A 20,412-nucleotide genomic window follows, 5' to 3' on the forward strand; every position below is an offset into this window, starting at 1 on the left:
CCCCTTACAATTTTAATGGAAAGATTAACTAGTAAATAAGACGGACAATGCGCTTTGCGATATTTTATTGTGATGGCGTCTCGTTCACCAGAGACTAAATTTATCAACTTTAGTTTAACCTGACGTAAACGTGTGAACTGATAAAGTTCCTGGAGGGCGAAACGTGTTATTTACGTATTTTCAGCATACACTACCTTCTCGTCGTAAGTCTGTTTCACAGAGGATCCAAATGTCGCACTGAAGACAATAGTGAACTAAAGACACTCATTGCGGAATATGATTTCATTCACACAGCGTTGATAAAGTTCTAGCCAGAGTGAACTTTCTCAGTCGAAACTTTACTTTCCTGCAACGTGTCTTTTAATTTTCCTTCTATCATGAGCTTGTCGAGTGAAGAAAATGAGGTTTACTCATGTGGGACAACATTCTCTGGTTTACTTATGAGGGACAACACGCTCTGGTTTACTCATGTGGGACAACATTCTCTGGTTTACTTATGAGGGACAACACGCTCTGGTTTACTCATGTGGGACAACATTCTCTGGTTTACTTATGAGGGACAACACGCTCTGGTTTACTCATGTGGGACAACATTCTCTGGTTTACTTATAAGGGACAACACTCTCTGGTTTACTCATGTGGGACAACACTTTCTGGTTTACTCATGAGGAACAACACACTCTGGTTTACTCATGTGGGACAACACTCTGGTTTACTCATGAGGGACAACACACTCTGGTTTACTCATGAGGGACAACACACTCTGGTTTACTCATGAGGGACAACACACTCTGGTTTACTCATGTGGGACAACACTCTCTGGTTTACTCATGTGGGACAACACTCTCTGGTTTACTCATGCGGGACAACACTCTGTAGTTTACTCATGTGGGACAACACTCTCTGGTTTACTCATGCGGGACAACACTCTCTGGTTTACTCATGTGGGACAACACTCTCTGGTTTTTCTCAGAATGCAGTGATGCATTCTGATGACTGAGTCGCGAGAGAAAATGTAAAGGTCGCTTCGAGGGGTGAGTTTATCTGGTTACAGCTGTGTGGGATTTTAGTTAATTTTAGTTAAAGGAGAGGTGGAAAGGAGACAGCTTGCAGAGAGGAACTGAAGATGCCTCTCAATAGGCGAAATGTTTCAAATTTATGGGTGGTTTTGATGAGGACATACCATGTATTGGCCAGTAGGCCTGCTGCAGTATTTCTCCATTTTTATGTTCTTAACAGAGTTACATTGTGCAGTTGTGCCTTTTTCACCCTTTGTCGACTCTGCGCCATTTATCTCCGATTTCAATTAAAGCTACGTGAAGAGTGTCTTCAATGGCCCTGATACTGGCGAGGGGCTCCTGACAAAGAAAATTAAAGGCCTCCCGCCTTTTTTATAAATTAAATATGATTACCTCATATTCCCCAGACCCTCTGCAACTCCTACGTGGGTTTAGCGCTCCCCCATGAGTGTAATAATAATAGTAACAGTAATAATAATAATAATAATAATACGTTAAGAATGGTGGTGGTTTATTAGTCAAGAAAGCAGACAGTGTCTCCTGAGCAGAGACACTGTCAGGTGATGACCCAGAACTGGTGAAGCGTTCACTGGCTTATTGGAGTTATTCTACACCGTGTTGTTGTATGTGTCACACAAGATTGCTGTTTTTCTTCGAATATCATCATAATTTACCGTATATTAAAAAAAAGAAACACTCTATGTTTTACGATATTCCCATGGGTATCCAAAATTATATTGATTAATAAAACATTCATGTTAATAATGTGTTTCAGTGGAGTTTCAGTATATGACTGGCATTATTTTGCTTTAAAAAACGTGCCACTTGCAAATTTTTCAAGGTATGTAATAGACGGAATAAACATAACCTCGACCAAGATGGAATTAAGACCTTAACAAAAAATTGTGGAAATCGCAGGTGATCAAAAACGTAAATTTGGTATATTTATGGTATTCAGATTTGCATTATTAAAAATTATTTAGTTCCGAAGACAAATTACTTATACAAAGTAAAAAAAATGTATGTCGTTAACCTGTATAATAACTTTTTTTACATGAAATTCGGTATATTTGTCAATATTTGCATGTGTTTTCGAACGTGTTACACTGCAATGGTTCCCGGGCGATCTAAAACGCCACAAAAAACAATCTATATTATTTCAAGGTTAAGTATTAGACTAACGTAACGTAACCTGTAACTACATAGTGTACGTAATTCCCAACAACGAGGCAATGGTAACAAGCACCTTATGTCCAGCAGTGCGGAACACACCGTAGCTCCTTAATGAACAACCCAACGTTCTATTTAGGACTCACGAAATCGTAATCACTCGATTGCAAACAGACCACGGAATGGATGGGGTTAGAACCCATGGCGAGTGAGTCGTGAAACTCAAGGCCAGTGCGTAGGCCAGCTGACTACAGTAGGATTAATCCAGAGGAAAAGTCATCTGTAAAGGCTTGCATATGTGGTCACAATGTGGCCCTTGCTAACTCCCTATGGTGTATAAATATACCCACTCTTATTATAGCCAGCTGGACCAGTTGTGATTCACACAGTCGCTTACACACGGCTTGAAGTTATACGACTCACTCGCCATGGGTTCAAAACCCACCCGTTCTGTGGTTTCCGTCCGCTTGAGGACGGTGGGTGCAGAACAGCACACACAAACAGTTGCCACAGAGACAGGTTTATTGCTCAAGTGAGATGAGCTCACCTAATTTTGGATTCCTAAGCGAATACGACCTTTAACCAAACAATGTCTCTTACTGCTACAGTGAGGCTCCCTCGCATATAATATTTGCTGGAGTGTAGATAAATATTTGTGAGATGACCAAAAGCTCCAGTTGCGGGTCATCACATGACCAAGACCCGCGTCAGGAAACACTTGTCCTGCTTCCTGACAAACCTTACTAACATTATGTGTATATATATATATATATATATATATATATATATATATATATATATATATATATATATGTGTGTGTGTGTGTGTGTGTGTGTGTAGGAGGTCAACGCCCCCGCGGCCTGGTCCATGACCAGGCCTCGATGTGAATTAGGCCTGATCAGCCAGGGTTTTACTGCTGGCCGCACGCAAACCGACTTACGAACCACAGCCCGGTTGGTCATGAACTGACTTTAGGTGTCTGTCCAGCTCCCTTTTGAAGACCGTCAGGGGTTTATTGGTAATTCCCCTTATGCTGAGAGACAGTTGAACAGTCTTAGACCCCTGACACTTATTGTGTTTTCTCGTAGCTTACTCATGGCGACCCTGCTTTTTCCTTCGTTGGAGTGATTTCCTAGTGCAGGTTTGAGACTAGACCCTCTAGGATTTTCCAGGTGTATATTATCATGTATCTTTCTCGCCTGCGTTCCAAGGAGTACAGATCAAGGGACTTCAACCGTTCCCAGTAATCCAGATATTTTATTGTACTTATACGTGCAGTAAAAGTTTTTTTGCATATTCTCCAGACAGAATAAAGAGGAAAGGAAAGAAGGTGGAAGAGCTAGAAGAAAAGGTGGAAGAGGAATAAAGTGGTAAAGCTCTTCTTGAGCTACACTTCTCGAGCTACACTTCTCAAGCTACACTTCTCGAGCTACACTTCTTAAGCTACCCTACGCACCATTATAATGAAGTCTTAAGTAATAATAAAATCTTACGTAATAATGTCTTACGTTATAATTAAGTCCTATGCACCCCACAAGGGAGGTTCCTTGAAACCAGAGAAGGGCTCTTGATCCAAACTCGATCTGACTTCCCCTTCCCGTGGGTCGAACTTGATGACATATTCCCTCAGGCGCCGTAGTGCCCCTAATCTGTTTAGCGCTCCTCCATACATGTAATAATAATAATAATAATAATAATAATAATAATAATAATAATAATAATAATAAGACTATGTTCCTCTCTAGGGAGAGTTTTTATTTCCAGGAGCAAATAAAAGCTTCATTACATCGTTGTGTCTCTGTCCCATCACCTGGTGGCATAGTGCCCATCGTACCACAAAACAATATGCATAATACGATAGTTAAACGAGACTTTCGGGAAATATAAAACAGCCGGTCCATGCTGGTACGCAGTTAAGGAATCATTGGCATCCTGATCTGGAGATGGTGTACCCGTGTATCTGTGCTGCCCCTGGCAGGTATCTGCTGTAAACTTCTGGTATTGGGAACAAGTGTTCGAGGGGACACGAGGGAAGAATGTTGGATCAAAAGGTGAAGAAAGACAAGGGAAGGATGAGGGAGGGAATTAAGAGTAAATAATATTGGAAGGGGTGAGAGGAGAGGAAGGGATACATCGGGTAGTCATTGCTTCCTCATCCAGGTCATACCACTTCCTCACGGCAACTGAAAACGCGTTTTTCACCTTCCTGTAACTCATTCATATCTCTCGCTAACGACTATATCATGATGCTCCTGAATCTCGCCTTCCAACGGGCCTGCCCCTGTACGTGCTCCCAAATTTTCCCAAGTATCATGTAAGTCTTGATAAAATCTTCCTAGTCTTTCTCGTCTTTAACGTTGTTAAATGATCGAGTAATTCTCACTTCATATGTTGCAGACCCACAAGTATAATTGTATATATGGCGCTAAAGGACTCTTTTCTTTGATCTCTGATGTCAGTTCAAAGGTTCGCTACTCTCACTGCGTTCGTGATGTCGACGTTATGTTGACATGCGCTTCAGGTGATATGCTCGATAAATATTCACTCATCGAGAATTGTAGTCTCATTCCGTACATGCTGCATTTCTTTGCTGATTTTCTTTTTTCCTCTCACAGTCTAGTAACTTTATCCTTGATACATATGAAATCTAGAAGCTGTTTATTTGACAACTCCAATATGTCCAATTCACTCTGCAATTTATCCGTGTCGTCTCTACAGCATTATGTAAAATGTACTCACTTCATGGAAGGCCACTGATGGCCCCAGCCACCAGTGGCCATCCTGCAGGTCGCAGATGAGTCTCGCAGAATCAGATCAAAGTGTCGTGTCGGGGACAACGCAGTTTATCCAACCAGAAGATAAGTAGCGCTCTCCGCCACGCGGATTATGGTACTCGGCTTTAACCTTCTGACAGCTGCGTGCCGAAGTAGTCACTGCAGCATGTAGGGAGCGAGGATTTCTTCTTAGAAAAAGCTATTACCAAATGGGAATTCGAGGCTACAAGATTTTACCAGGCATGCATTGTGGAGCAGTGTACGTGGCGTGCATCAAGAGAGGCGTGTAAGTGGCGTGCATCAAGAGAGGCGTGTAAATGGCTTGCATCAAGAGAGGCGTGTAAATGGCTTGCATAAAGAGGCGTGTAAGTGGCGTGCGTCAAGAGAGGTGTGTAAGTGGCGTGCATCAAGAGAGGCGTGTAGGTGGCGTGCACCAGGGGAATCTTGTGAAAGATCTTATTACTACAGTTTTATCTCCTAGGCGTAAAATAACCTATTTTTACAACCATAATAAAGATCATCTGATTTATACGTCTTATTACCCTCCTTGTACCTCTTCGGGAGATATTTCAGCGCTAACTGGTTTAGAACCGAAACGTTTTCTAATAAATATATCTTAGAGTTTGCTCATATGTCCTTCTAAACCAGTTTGTCGGTATCTATTAGCAAGGGTTATACCATGCTAAGTATAATAAAACAAATCTTCTCTCACTACAATAAAACACATCTTCCGACACTAATAAAAAAAATACAAATAAATTTCCTCATTTCTAATCAGCTGTTCTGTTCTTTACGACAATAAATCAAAAGGCTTGTTATTCTCGCTCCTGACGTAGGCTGTTGTTTTCGTTATACTCACGCGTTATATTTTATAATGTGCTACATTATTCACAACATGTTCTCACTCATTATAAAACGTGAGAGTGGGTTTTCGATGCCGACGAGGAGCTTTTGATCTAAGGACTTGGACGTGTTCCTCCCCTCGTTAGGGCGAACCTAAAAAAGACAAGAAATATGCTCAAAGAGAGGATAAGTTCAATTCTTTGCAGTAAGAGCCCCTCACCAGCGTCAAGGGGACAAACTACGTGGTCTTGTCGATGCCAAATTCGTCAGAAACACTGTCCAGACACGGGTCTTAGTCAAATTATGACCAGTTACTGGCTGCCGTACTAGTAAGTGATCGTAATCGCAATCTGGTGATTGACATGCGTTTGCCTGCGGGGAAATCACACACGAGTACATCTGCCAAGTGCGTGTCTGTCAAAGATATTCTTCGAGAGTATACCTGGCGTATATCGGGTGTGTAGAAGATGTGACAAGAACGTGGGAACGTCAGGTGACCTTTGACCCCCACTGACGTATACAGTGAACCGCACCCTTCCTTCGCCTGGTCAACCCTGGAAAGCCTTGCAGTCCTCTTTTTTGTGTGCCGGTTAATTATGTGTTTACCACACGACGTGGAGACCTGTGTTAGTAGGAGTAGTTATTACATCCTATACACAATGACCCACCCTACTCTCCCTTCTTATCCACAGTCACTCTTTAGATGGTGTTCTACAGTTTTGATATACTCTGTGCGGTCGGCTCCAAATAGCGTAGTGTCGACAGTAGTATATCTCGCTCTGTGTAGAGGTTTAACAAGTCATATATAGTATCCTAACTGTGGTATGCTTGTCATAAAAAAAAAACACTTTGATGGGACATCAAGACGACCCTTTCAGCGATGCCGTCACTCGGACCACTGTGTTTAGCATTAGTAAGCCAGTGACACCTGCAGCCATCGGCCACCCCACCTTCGCGTACTCTTATACAAACCGTCTTGCCATATTCCCCATACCTTCTCTCATACAGCGCCGGCACCACTCAGCGGTTCATCAGTGCTGTCTTAAGACATACGTGGGTGGCTAATGACCCTATGGAGGACCAAGGCAACACGCTGACTTACCTGTGCTAGACTCAGTGGTCTGAGCAAACACGAACTTGTATACAAACTGTTTAGGGAGGCTCGCGTGACAAACATGATGCCGACCACCCCAGCGACCTTTCCGTCGCTATAATTATACTCGCATATATCGTATATACTGAGCATCACACCTATCGGTGGGTGTACACCGAGAAACCTAAAACCACAGACAGTTTTTTCTATCTGATTTAACTGTATTTGAACTGCTTTTAGCTCTTGTTTTGTGACTCCTCTCGTGCCTCGCTTTCTTTGAAATTAAATTTCTTAATATTATTCCAGTAAATTAACACATCTAATTAAACACTCAAAGGGAAACACGTACATTTTTTCACATGTAATCCTAGAACGCACATAGGAAATTGCCAGTGGTTCGGGTGGTCATGTGAAGACCAACCAACCCTACAAAAATGGCGCAGCCAGCTGTTGATCAATACCACTTGTTCGTGGTTACAATAATATATAAATGCTGCTCGTGAGGCTAGTACACCAAACAGGGATGAGAATGAAATTAGCTTAGAAGCTCCCACACCTCCGTATGCCCTCTGATGGCGGTCCAACAGCTAGCTGTGTGCTGGCTGCACCATTCTTGTAGGGTTGGGTGGTCCTGTGGTTTAAAGCGTCATATGATTCTCGCTTACCATGAGGCAGACCAGTACAACATGGGTTCGAATCCTTGGCTAGCGCAGTGTTGTTATTGATATATATATATATATATATATATATATATATATATATATATATATATATATATATATATATATATAAGAAAGATACACACTTCTAGTTGAATATACACTAAAAAAACACATACCTCTCGGTGCATATAAACTGAAAGATCTAAGCAGCTCTCAGTGTAATATACCTTGTTTTGCCCGTGTGCTCCTTCCAGAGCAGAATATGCTACTTGATCTCAAGAGAACTCCAGGAATCACAAGAGCGTGGTATCCTTCCCACCACCAGAATATGTCTTCTCTACTACCTCTGTGGTGAGACAACGCTGCTCTTTATATACCCCTTTACGGAGATCCAAGTTATTGTCGTCGTTGTTGTTGTTGCACGACCAGTTACACGACACCAGGCACACCTCAGTGGGAACTTCGTGGAGGGGAGGAGCTGGGAAGGCAAGAGGATGGGCTTTACTGGTGTTGGGGAGGAGCATTCGGTAAGATTCGTGTTGAAAATTTACGGGGGCAGCTAGTGATGGCCAGATTGTTGGTGTTTTGGGAAATTATTAGTGCTGGGGAGATGTTTAGTGTTCGGGAGGAGTTACTAGTTTTGGGGAGGATTTTTACTGTTGTTGGGAAGTGGTTTACTGCTTTTGGGAGGGAGTTTGCTCCTGTTGGAGAGGAGTTTACTGCTATTGGGACGTGGTTTACTGCTGTTGAAAAGGAGTTTGCTGCTATTGGGAAGGAGTTTACTGCTGTTGAGAAGTTTAATGCTGTTGGGAAAGAGTTTACTGCTGTTGGGAAGGGGTTTATTGCTGCAGATAATGCTGAGTGAAGGGAAGGGAGGTAAATGTGATAAGCATAGATGGGTATCAACAGTAATGGAGGAGCAGATACCGTGATTGAGGACCACTGGCTACAGTAGTAGGATATAAGCTGTAGTGTAGCGGTGGAGGCCGTAATGTCAGAGTGGAGGCTGTGATGTTGGAATGAAAGTTGTAATGTTGGAGTGGAAATTGTAATGGAGAAGGGGAGCTGTAATGGGCAAGGAAGGTCGTAATGTCGGAGTACAGGTCGTGTAGACTACAAAGTCACCTTCCGTGGCTGGAACAACGAACCAGAAACTTGCTCTTAAGAAAGGAGACTTATGACGACGCAGTCACGACTGACCATTGTCACGTTACGACTGACCATTGTCAAGTCACGACTGACCATTGTCAAGTCACGACTGACCATTGTCAAGTCACGACTGACCATTGTCGATTCACGACTGACCATTGTCAAGTCACGACTGACCATTGTCAAGTCACGACTGACCATTGTCAGGCCATGACTGACCATTGTCAAGTCGTAAAAGAATGGAAATATAAGGAGGAAAAGAACAAGCTTAATGCATTATTCTTAATAACCAAATTATTAAAGTCTCGTGAGAAACGCAAAACCCGTAAGGGTGGTATAGCTCCTTTAAGAGGTTGGTGGATAATTAGGCCTTGATCCGAGGATGGAAAGTGCAGCTAAAGTTCCTTGGATCAAGAGCCATTAACCAGTATCAAGGTGCTCCTCTTGAAGGGAAGGAAAGTAATTATCAAGAGTACTTAAAACCTTGAAATACCGGGCTCTTGATCCGAAGAACTGGAGGTAATACCACTTGAATCAGATCTATTATTATTATTATTATTATTATTATTATTATTATTATTATTATTATTATTATTATTATTGCTGTTATTATTATCACTTACATCATTATTATTAATATTTTTATTATTATTATTATTATTATTATTATTATTATTATTATTATTATTATTATTATTATTATCATCATCATCATCATTATTATTATTAATATTTTTAATCATTAACACACCCATGGACATATAAAGAGAGAATCAGCACATGGGGTTAGAAGGCTTAGAAGTCGATTAGAAACTAGGTCGAGGATATCGTCAATCTTGGAGTGACGGAGGCGGTCGCCCAGATACTGACACGACGCCTTGGGCGAGTGAATATATGCAAGAATGGGGTGAGAATATAGGATATAAATATATATGAATTATACTTAAACTGAAGTTCAACGTGGGGGTCATTCACCTGTAGGAGTGGTGGAGACTCGATCCTCTGATCTTTGAAGGAAGTCGCGGCCTATATGTATGTTCATGGATTTATATATGTGGTGGGAAAAGCGCTAAGAGAGCACAGGAAGATTAGCCAGTGTGAATATTGTTGGGATGACGTTTCAAGCTGTTGAGAGCTTTATCACGGTCATCCAATCGCGTGAGATGAAGCCGGTGAGCTCTTCATCCAAGGAATATAACCTATTCTCCCTTTCCTTGCATCGATCCTGACTGCCTCTCATTCCCCAGTCTGGGACGTTGTTCCAGATAGAACAATGTTTTTGAGGGGTTATCCCAGGTTCTCTACACATATGCTGCTATGTATGATAATCTATGTAATTGTATTTGTGTATGCCTGAATAAACTTACTATGGAACAAACCTGTTCTCCAGGCTGAGGGACTAACCACCTCAAAACTACGTCTTCAAGGGTGATGGACTGATTACATCGTCTTTACATCTCTACTGCTTCTGCTGTCTCCTCTGTACCCGACTGAAGAAATCTACTCTGTGTGTTGTGTTATATTTTCTTTCGTGCTGTGTGTGGACAGTGGATTAGCTAACACCGTGATATAGTTTGTTATAAGATACAGCGATTTTATAAAATATTCTAAATCCAATTCAAAACAATAATATCAGAGAAATACACATTCGTCATCTAATGAGACTTTCAATCACAACTCACATTATTGCTATGCTATTGTTCCTAAAAGCCGACATCTAAGGGGTTTTCTCTTCTGTGACGACGATGATGATGCCCTAAGATAAATCACGAATGCGATTGTTTTCATATTGGAACTCTGGTCTTCCAGCGACCAGCATTCAATGACATTGGTTTCCCAGTGGCCAGCACCGAGATGATGATTCTCAAGTAAGCGTAACTCAGGCCATTTTCCAATGAAATAGTTGAAGCTCCCGTAGTTATCGAACCCAAAATAGAATGCTGAAGTTTCCCAGGTCAGGCTGACATATTTCATTACCTCATGTATGAAATCCATCATGAATGGGAAAACAGCTAACTTTTGTTCCCACAATTTAACTGTCATATACAGTAAGGAAGCTGCGCACCGCAGATGAAGTAATATATCAAATGAACAATATAAACATTAAAAGAGCATACCAAGGAGAGTATGCTACCACAGACTGAGGCAAACAAGTACTAACTACATGTTCCACTGGACCGGGTTGACTAGAAAAAAAAATAAATCTAATATACAGACTCTACAAAAATCTTAAATTTATCCGATTTTGTGCTTTCACTACGATTTTAACGCTATTAACACTTTACATGTAGTATTGTCTCAGCATAAAATTAATATATTATAACAAACAAAGTCCTGTTTGTATCTATATTTTAACACTAAGATTGAGTCCAGTCACCGGCTGAGGCAGCTTCCTAATATCAGTACTTGTGTGGACATCCAAGTCTGGAAACTGAAATAGTGCTTGAGTTGAAAGAGGGAAGAGGAGGAATAGGATGAGAAAGAGGGAATAGGAGGAGAAGGAAGGAAGGAAGGAAAGAGGAGGAGGAGGAGGAGGAGGGAAACAAGATGGGCGGAGAACTAGAAGGAAGATGATAGGAATGGAGAAAATGGGATGAAAACTAGGAAAAGGGAAGGGGGGAATAAAGCTACGTATTGCTGAAAGAGGCAGGTGATTAAAACAAACAAATGAATAAGATGAGAAAAGAAGAATAAAACAAAGGAATGTATGTGAGCATGATAGAAGGTGGTGAGAGGAATGTATCTGTATATTCTAGTCTACTTTCTACTTTGGGAATATGGGATGATAGGGAGTGAGGGAGGGCTAGACCGTGCTTGCTGGGGAGGACAGGTGAAGGGTGCTGGTAACGGGGAGTGGGTACGGGATTTTAGGGGGAGGGTAGGGGTACATGGGCCCTGGTTACCTGAGGGGGCTTACAGGGTGAAGGCATAACAGATGATTGCCGTATTTCGGATTTTGAGCCATTTACGCTACAGAATTAGTTGTGTGTATCTAAGAATCAAGATATCGTGCATGAGACTGAGGGCGTACACGGCAAGACACACGGCAAGACACTGGTATTTTACACGTATATAGATTACAAAAAAATATTGTGAGCAGGGGAGCAGCAGGACCCTTGCCTGGGTAAGGATGCCTAGGCCTTCCACGCTAGAAAAACACAGCTCGCCCCATTTCATGAGTCAGTGTCAGGACAACCTCAGCGCCGTCAGCAGCAGTACAGCTCCTGTGTATCCCATCCCGTAGGTGCTCTTTTGATCAAAAGTTGTAATGGGAGTGAGTAACAGGTTTAAGCTCTAGCTACTGATCGTGAGTCATATGCATAAGAGTACAGCCAGGGGACATATGTAGCAGAGCAAGTCTTTCCGAGACAAAATTTCGCTCTTTGAATAACTTTTTCAAGTCATCAAGTGACTTGAAGAAACTCTCCGTAGAGTGAAACGTTGCCAATCAAAGGCTTATTTTTCTTTCTGCTTTCGGTGTCTATAAGGTTACAATAATGTTACATGGGAAAGACAGGTAGAAAGAGATTTGGAAATCCACACCGAGGCAATCTGCTGAAAAGAACTATATACTTCTACGTAGATTGAGGACTATCATGTATTACCTACAGTAGATATGCGAGTCTAGGATAGAAAAGTAGAGCCTCCTGTAGCCTCGTAGCCTCAGAGTAATTGGAGCCTCCAATTCTGAAAATCAGTACAAGAAAGGCGTTCATATATTTTGCTTCAAAAGAAGAATCCTTTGTATTAGACTGGGATATTGTTCATCTAATGTTATGTGGTATTTGTATTGTTTGTATAATCAGGGAATGATAGGGGAATTGTGTTATGATTAATTGTTGATTGCTACATGATAAAGGAATGATTATAGAAGTAATGTTTGCTTAATTATGCATGATGCGCTTAGGATCATGTATAATTAATGTATCTTTATCTTATTAACCGTGTATGACAACTGCTACTATGTGAGATGATGCTGTTACTACATATTCTCATGTGTAAATCGATGCTGTTTCAGTGTGATTTGACGCAGACAGTGTATGATTTGAAGCAATTTTTGTATGAATCAATGAAGTCACTGTATGATTCAAAGGAGTCACTGAATGATTAGACGAAGTCACTGTATGATTCAAAGCAGTTACTCTTTAAAACTATAATCCGTTTGATTAAAGTTGCACTGGAAAATTATTATCTTTATGTAATTCTTATTTTTATGTTATTAATACTCTTGTCTTTACTCTAATATTATTATTCTCAATGCTTTCAGAGTAACAATGAAGACTTTGGTGTTGTTGTTGGCTCTTGTAGCTTGTGTATGTAGTGAGGGAACACACTATCAAGGAGTGGCAGCTTCCACTTCCCGAAAATCTGTTGACAAGTCATATTCGTACCCTGATCCTGTTGCTCGACCCTCTGCTCCAACCTACTCCGAGCCTGCTGCTCCTCCGAGACCAGCTTCTGCTTACAGCGCTGAGCAGGCTAGTCAGTCTCCTCCTGCTTCCTTCGACCCACAGGGATACTACTACTATTACTACCCGGTCCAGGAGCAGAAGGAAAAGGGGTTGTTTGAGTTGAAGGACAGTGACCTCCTGCTGGTGGTGATCGTCGGTATGGTGGTCGTTGGTGGCCTGCTAGTGGCCCTCACTTACTTTGACACCTCTGAGGGACGTAGACTTGACCCCATCCGTGTCTCCTACGATGACATCTACGACGTGGCGAAGACGGTGTATAAAGCTATCAGCAAGAAGTACTGAGCTGACTAAAGCTATTATACTGGATTTATAATGTATGGGGGGAGGGGGGAGGGATACATTATTGACATTTGTTCCACTAGCAAAAACATTCATGTTAGGGGTCGAGTCTCAGCTCCTGGTCTCGTCTTTTCAACTACAATTGCCGACATCATTGTTTCCTGTCTTCATGGGCTCTATTATGTCTACTTTTGAAACGATGTATCGAATTTGTCTCTGTCACATCCTCATCTCATTCCACTTATTTAACACATTAAGACTGAAAAAGTATTTCCCAACATCAAAATAGTTAATCTATATCTTTATATCCTTTCTACGACTGATATACGTTTTATTTAAAAAAGTGTGCCCTTGTGAGCTGTGTCAAATCCTCTGAGTATCTCGTATGTCGTAATCATGTCTCGTATTATATTTATGTGATGTATATCCAGCTGGGTAATGTGTACTGATCTTTTTTGTTATTATCCATTTGTCATTTAATTTGTTGATCAATTAGTTTCTGTTGTAATAGCTCATAGGGACTATTTTCTATGCAACCTTTCACTATTTATAAAAATTAATAAATTAATACAGTAATAAAGAACATGAACCTGTAATTATTTTTGTCATTATATTTTCCCTTGATATATATATATATATATATATATATATATATATATATATATATATATATATATATATATATATATATATATATATATATATATATATATATATATATATATATATATATATATATATATGTCGTGCCGAATATGTAAAACTGGCCAATTAGCAAGAACTCATTTAAAATTAAGTCCTTTCTGAAATTTTCTCTTATACGTTTAAAGATATATTTTTTTCATTAATGTTAATGCAAAAAAATTTAATTTTGCACCAAAAGCATCTTAGAAAACTTACCTAACCTTATTATAACAAGAACAATTTATTTTACCCTAACCCAACTAAATATATTTTAAATACGTTCACAGTAATTTAGTACTAAACAAACACAATCAAATATATTGTTTTTCGTTAGGTTCAGAATGATTTTGGCGAAATTAATGCATACACAAATTTTCACTTGTCCTATATGGCAAGATGAACGTTGCTATTTAAGCCAAGATCGCAAGTTCTGCCTATTCGGTACGACATATATATATCAATAACAACACTGCGTTAGCCAAGGATTCGAACCCATGTTGTACTGGCCTGCCTCATGGTGGTAAATGGTGGTAAATACTAACAAATAGCTAAAATTCACAAATAACCCGCACATAAAAGAGAGAAGCTTACGACGACGTTTCGGTCCGACTTGGACCATTGACAAAGTCACACTAACAGAGGTGGAGCAGGACGGCTATATATGCAGGAAGAGGTGGTAGTAGTAGTAATAGTAGAAGTAGTACAAGAATTGTATATAATACCGACAGGATGAAATTAAGACACATGCACAACACCCGGGCATCCCCATCGTAGACGTTTCGCCATCCAGCCAGCCACTGGATGGCGAAACGTCCACAACAAAGACAACCAGACGCCGCACATGTGTCTCAATTTCAACAGTAGTTGTAGTGGAAGAAGAAGAGGTAGTAGTAGTGGTAGCGGAAGAAGTGGGAAATAAGCCGTCCTGCTCCACCTCTGTTAGTGTGACTTTGTCAATGGTCCAAGTCGGACCGAAACGTCGTCGTAAGCTTCTCTCTTTTATGTGCGGGTTATTTGTGTATTGTTCCAGTCACGGTATTGTGCCTTTTTGTTATTTATTTAGCTAAAATTCATTACTATAGTCCTACATGACACACACACACACACACACACACACACACACACACACACACACACACACATACAGGATTTTACACCTTCCTGTGAAGTGACCCTATAACCCTTCCTTTCCCCCCCATCTCTCTCCCTCTCCTCTCCTCTCTCTTCCTCTCTCTCTCTCTCTCTCTCTCTCTCTCTCTCTCTCTCTCTCTCTCTCTCTCTCTCTCTCTCTCTCTCTCTCTCTCTCTCTCTCTCTCTTTCTCTCTCCCTTTCTCTCATCCTCTCTCTCTTCCTCTCTCTCTTCCTCTCTCTCTTCCTCTCACTCTTTCTCTCTTCCTCTCTCTCTCCCTCTCCCTCTCCCTCTCCCTCTCTTCCTCTCTTCCTCTCTTACTCTCTCTCTTCCTCTTCTTTTCTCTCTCTCTCTCTTCACTTGTCACTCCCCCTCTCTCTTACCTTTTCCCTCTCTCTCACTTTCTCCCCCTTTTTCCCTTCTTTTCCCCTCCTTCTAGGCTCCCCTTCTCTCTCTCCCTATCTCTCACTCTCTCCCCCTTTTTCTTTTTCTCTTTCTCTCTCTCTTTCACTAAAAAAAAAAAAATGGTTGGGACTCGCAGGAATCAGGGATCAGATGACAATGGTACTGGTAGGGAGGATTGGATGGAGGAACAGTGGAAAAGGATAGAGCAAGAATGGGAGAGAAAATTAGGAGAGCTTTCTGAAAAAATGGAGAAAGAGCTCTCTGTGAAATGGGAAAAGAGGTTGGAGAAGGAGACGAAGAAGTGGGAGGCACAAGTCGAAATTGCAGTAGCCAGGGTAAAGGTCCTAGAATTTGAGGTAAACAGGCTGAAGCAAGTCTCAGGGGTAGTGACCAGAGGAGACACACCATACGAAGATGAGAGGCTGAACAGGAAGGAAGGAGATATGAATTATGCTAAGGTCATATCAGCCTGCAAAGAAGGGCCAGGGAGTGGAAGGGAAGAGCAGATGGGTGCAGATGGAGAGGGAGATAGGTCGAATGCTGAGGCACAACCATGCTACCAAGAGCCACTGGAAAAATCAAGGGAGAAAATGACCACATACAGACAGGAACCAGAGTCACAGAGGAAGAGGCAATGGGAGGAGGAAAGGGCAAAATCAGTGATTATCCATGGGCTTCGGGAGAGAGAGGAAAGGACACACACTGAAAGATGGCAGCAAGAAAGAAAGGAGATTGAGAAAATCATCACGGAAATAGGGGGAGAAGACATGGATAAGATTGTAAATTTTCAGAGAATAGGGGAATACTTGAAGGGGAGAAACTGACCGATCAAGCTGATTCTCAGGACAGAAACAGTGCGGAACAGGATCCTCCAAGAGAAACCACAGTTAAAAAGCTCGGAAGAGTACAAGGTGTTCCTAGACAGAGACAGAACACAAACAGAGAGACAGCAGCTGAGGGAGAGGACAAAAACGCGAAAGGAGCTAGGAAAGGAGACAAGGATGGAACCAGCAGAGGTCAGTCAGAGTAGAACAGAGCAGCAAGGGCAAGCACACACACAACTATCCTCAGAACCCCACAACCTATCACACCATCCCAACACACAATACAATCCATACCCACAGCTTCCACCCAACCCCCAACCATAGAATCCCACAGTATGCTACCAGGTCTCCCACCCCCACAGGCCCTCCAAACCACAGTGTTGGAAAGGAAGCTGAAGGTATGGTACACAAACGCTGATGGAATAACAAACAAGTGGGAGGAGTGGCACGAAAGAGTCAAAGAGGCATCACCAGACATCATAGCGATCACAGAAACCAAGCTTACAGGTATGATAACAGATGCCATCTTTCCAGTGGGATACCAGATCCTGAGAAAAGACAGAAGGAACAGGGGGGGTGGAGGAGTGGCATTGCTGATCAAACACCGATGGAATTTTGATGAGCTGGAGAGAGGAGACAGTGGAGAAGAAAGTGATTACATAGCGGGAACGCTTCACTCTGGTGGTCCCAAGGTGATAATTGCAGTGATGTATAACCCACCACAGAACAGCACGAGGCCAAGGCAAGAGTATGACGAGAGCAATAGAGCGATGGTTGACACACTGGCTGCAGTGGCGAGAAGAGCTCATGCATGCAGGGCAAAGCTCCTGATCATGGGCGACTTTAACCACAAGGAGATCGAATGGGAGAACTTGGAGCCACGTGGGGGCCAAGATACATGGAGGGCTAAGATGATGGAGGTGGTACTGGAAAACTCCTTGTACCAACACGTAAGGGACACTACAAGAGAGAAAGGAGAGGATGAACCAGCAAGACTGGACTTAGTATTCACCTTGAGTAGTGCAGATATTGAGGACATCACATATGAAAGACCCCTTGGGGCCAGCGATCATGTGGTTTTGAGCTTCGAGTACACAGTAGAGCTACAAGTGGAGGGGGAAGCAGGAAGGCCAGGACAAATGAAACCAAACTACAGGAAAGGGGACTACTCAGGAATGAGGAACTTCCTGAATGAGGTTCAGTGGGACAGAGAACTGGCAGGGAAGCCAGTTAATGAGATGATGGAATATGTAGCAACAATGTGCAAGGAGGCTGAGGAGAGGTTTGTACCCAAGGGTAACAGGAATAATGAAAAAGCCAGGATGAGCCCATGGTTCACCCAAAGATGCAAGGAGGCAAAAACAAAGTGTGCTAGGGAATGGAAGAAATATAGAAGGCAAAGGACCCAGGAGAATAAGGAGAGCAGTCGTAGAGCCAGAAACGAATATGCACAGATAAGAAGGGAGGCCCAACTTCAATATGAAAACGACATAGCAGCAAAAGCCAAATCCGACCCGAAGCTGTTATACAGCCACATCAGGAAGAAAACAACCGTCAAGGACCAGGTAATCAGGCTAAGGAAGGAAGGAGGAGAGACAACAAGAAATGACCGTGAAGTATGTGAGGAACTCAACAAGAGATTCAAAGAAGTGTTCTCAGAGGAGACAGAAGGGGCTCCAGAAAGATGGAGAGGTGGGGTACACCACCATGTGCTGGACACAGTACACACAACCGAGGAAGAAGTGAAGAGGCTTCTGAGTGAGCTAGATACCTCAAAGGCAATGGGGCCAGATAAGATCTCTCCATGGGTCCTGAGAGAGGGAGCAGAGGCGCTATGTGTACCTCTAACAACAATATTCAATACATCTATCGAAACAGGGAGATTGCCTGAGGCATGGAAGACAGCAAGTGTGGTCCCAATCTTTAAAAAAGGAGACAGATATGAAGCACTAAACTACAGACCAGTGTCACTGACATGTATAGCATGCAAAATCATGGAAAAGATTGTCAGGAGAAGAATGGTGGAACATCTAGAAAGGAATGATCTCATCACCAGCAGCCAACATGGTTTCAGAGACGGGAAATCCTGTGTCACAAACCTACTGGAGTTCTATGACATGGTGACAGCAGTAAGACAAGAGAGAGAGGGGTGGGTGGATTGCGTTTTTTTGGACTGCAAGAAGGCGTTTGACACAGTACCACACAAGAGATTAGTGCAAAAACTGGAGGACCAAGCAGGGATAACAGGGAAGGCACTGTAATGGATCAGGGAATACTTCTCAGGAAGACAGCAGCGAGTAATGGTACGTGGCGAGGTGTCAGAGTGGGCACCTGTGACCAGCGGGGTCCCACAAGGGTCAGTCCTATGACCAGTGCTGTTTCTGGTATTTGTGAACGACATGACGGAAGGAATAAACTCCGAGGTGTCCCTGTTTGCAGATGACGTGAAGTTGATGAGATGAGTTCATTCGATCGAAGACCAGGCAGAAATACAAAGGGATCTGGACAGGCTGCAGACCTGGTCCAGCAACTGGCTCCTGGAGTTCAATCCCACCAAGTGCAAAGTCATGAGGACTGGGGAAGGGCAAAGAAGACCGCAGACGGAGTACAGTCTAGGGGGCCAGAGACTACAAACATCACTCAAGGAAAAAGATCTTGGGGTGAGTATAACACCAGGCACATCTCCTGAAGCGCACATCAACCAAATAACTGCCGCAGCATATGGGCGCCTAGCAAACCTCAGAACAGCATTCCGACATCTTAATAAGGAATCGTTCAGGACCCTGTACACCGTGTACGTTAGGCCTATATTGGAGTGTGCGGCACCAGTTTGGAACCCACACCTAGCCAAGCATGTAAAGAAACTAGAGAAAGTGCAAAGGTTTGCAACAAGACTAGTCCCAGAGTTAAGAGGTATGTCCTATGAGGAGAGGTTAAGGGAAATCAACCTGACGACACTGGAGGACAGGAGAGATAGGGGGGACATGATAACGACTTACAAAATACTGAGAGGAATTGACAAGGTGGACAAAGACAGGATGTTCCAGAGATTGGACACAGTAACAAGGGGACACAGTTGGAAGCTGAAGATACAGATGAATCACAGGGATGTTAGGAAGTATTTCTTGAGCCACAGAGTAGTCAGGAAGTGGAATAGTTTGGGAAGCGATGTAGTGGAGGCAGGATCCATACATAGCTTTAAGCAGAGGTACGATAAAGCTCACGGTTCAGGGAGAGTGACCTAGTAGCGACCAGTGAAGAGGCGGGGCCAGGAGCTCGGACTCGACCCCTGCAACCTCAACTAGGTGAGTACAACTAGGTGAGTACAACTGAGTACAACTAGGTGAGTACAACTAAGTGAGTACAACTAGGTGAGTACAACTAGGTGAGTACAACTAGGTGAGTACAACTAGGTGAGTACACAAGCAAGGTACTGTAACGAGAGTTTAGAAATAATATTTTCACATAAACGAAATTAATAGACATTTTTTATTCTTTAGGAGATATTTAAAGGCATTGTGTTGTATGACCCATGCGGGTTTGGCGCTTATTCTCAAATATAATAATAACAATTGTAATAATAATAAAAGTAATAATAATAAAAGTAATAATAATAATAATAATAATAATAATAATAATAATAATAACAATAAAATAATAATAATAATAATAATAATAATAATAATAATAATAATAATAATAATAATAATAATAATAATAATAATAATAATAATAATAATAATAATAATAATAATAATAATAATAATAATAATAATAATAATAATAATTAGAAGAAGAAGAAGCAGAAGAAGAAGAAGAAGAAGAAGAAGAAGAAAAAGAAGAAGAAGAAGAAGAAGAAGACAATTTTAAGCAAATTTTATGCATCTCAGCATGGGACGCCCCTCTAG

At 41.9% G+C, this 20,412-nt stretch overlaps 2 protein-coding genes across 3 annotated transcripts in view; one reads left to right on the forward strand and one right to left on the reverse strand.

Annotated features, from left to right (window-relative positions):
- LOC128689719 (uncharacterized) overlaps positions 1-7,927 on the reverse strand; it is a 31,720-nt gene extending 23,793 nt beyond the window's left edge. The window contains exon 1 of one of the 2 annotated variants that reach the window (XM_053778113.2): positions 7,790-7,927. The gene's annotated coding sequence lies outside the window, so the exon portion shown is untranslated. Of the gene's footprint in view, positions 1-7,738 lie in introns of both variants that reach the window. The other variant, XM_053778112.2, reaches the window with a different exon arrangement.
- Positions 7,928-11,896: 3,969 nt separating this feature from the next.
- Positions 11,897-14,045, forward strand: LOC128689648 (uncharacterized). The gene is made up of 2 exons (XM_053778006.2): positions 11,897-11,951; positions 12,979-14,045. Exon 2 carries the CDS (start codon positions 12,986-12,988, stop codon positions 13,463-13,465), a length of 480 nt encoding a protein of 159 aa, XP_053633981.2. The 5' UTR covers positions 11,897-11,951; positions 12,979-12,985; the 3' UTR covers positions 13,466-14,045.
- The last annotated feature ends 6,367 nt before the right edge of the window (positions 14,046-20,412 follow it).

The sequence above is a fragment of the Cherax quadricarinatus genome, chromosome 22 (assembly GCF_038502225.1).
Source record: "Cherax quadricarinatus isolate ZL_2023a chromosome 22, ASM3850222v1, whole genome shotgun sequence".
NCBI lineage: Eukaryota > Metazoa > Arthropoda > Malacostraca > Decapoda > Parastacidae > Cherax > Cherax quadricarinatus.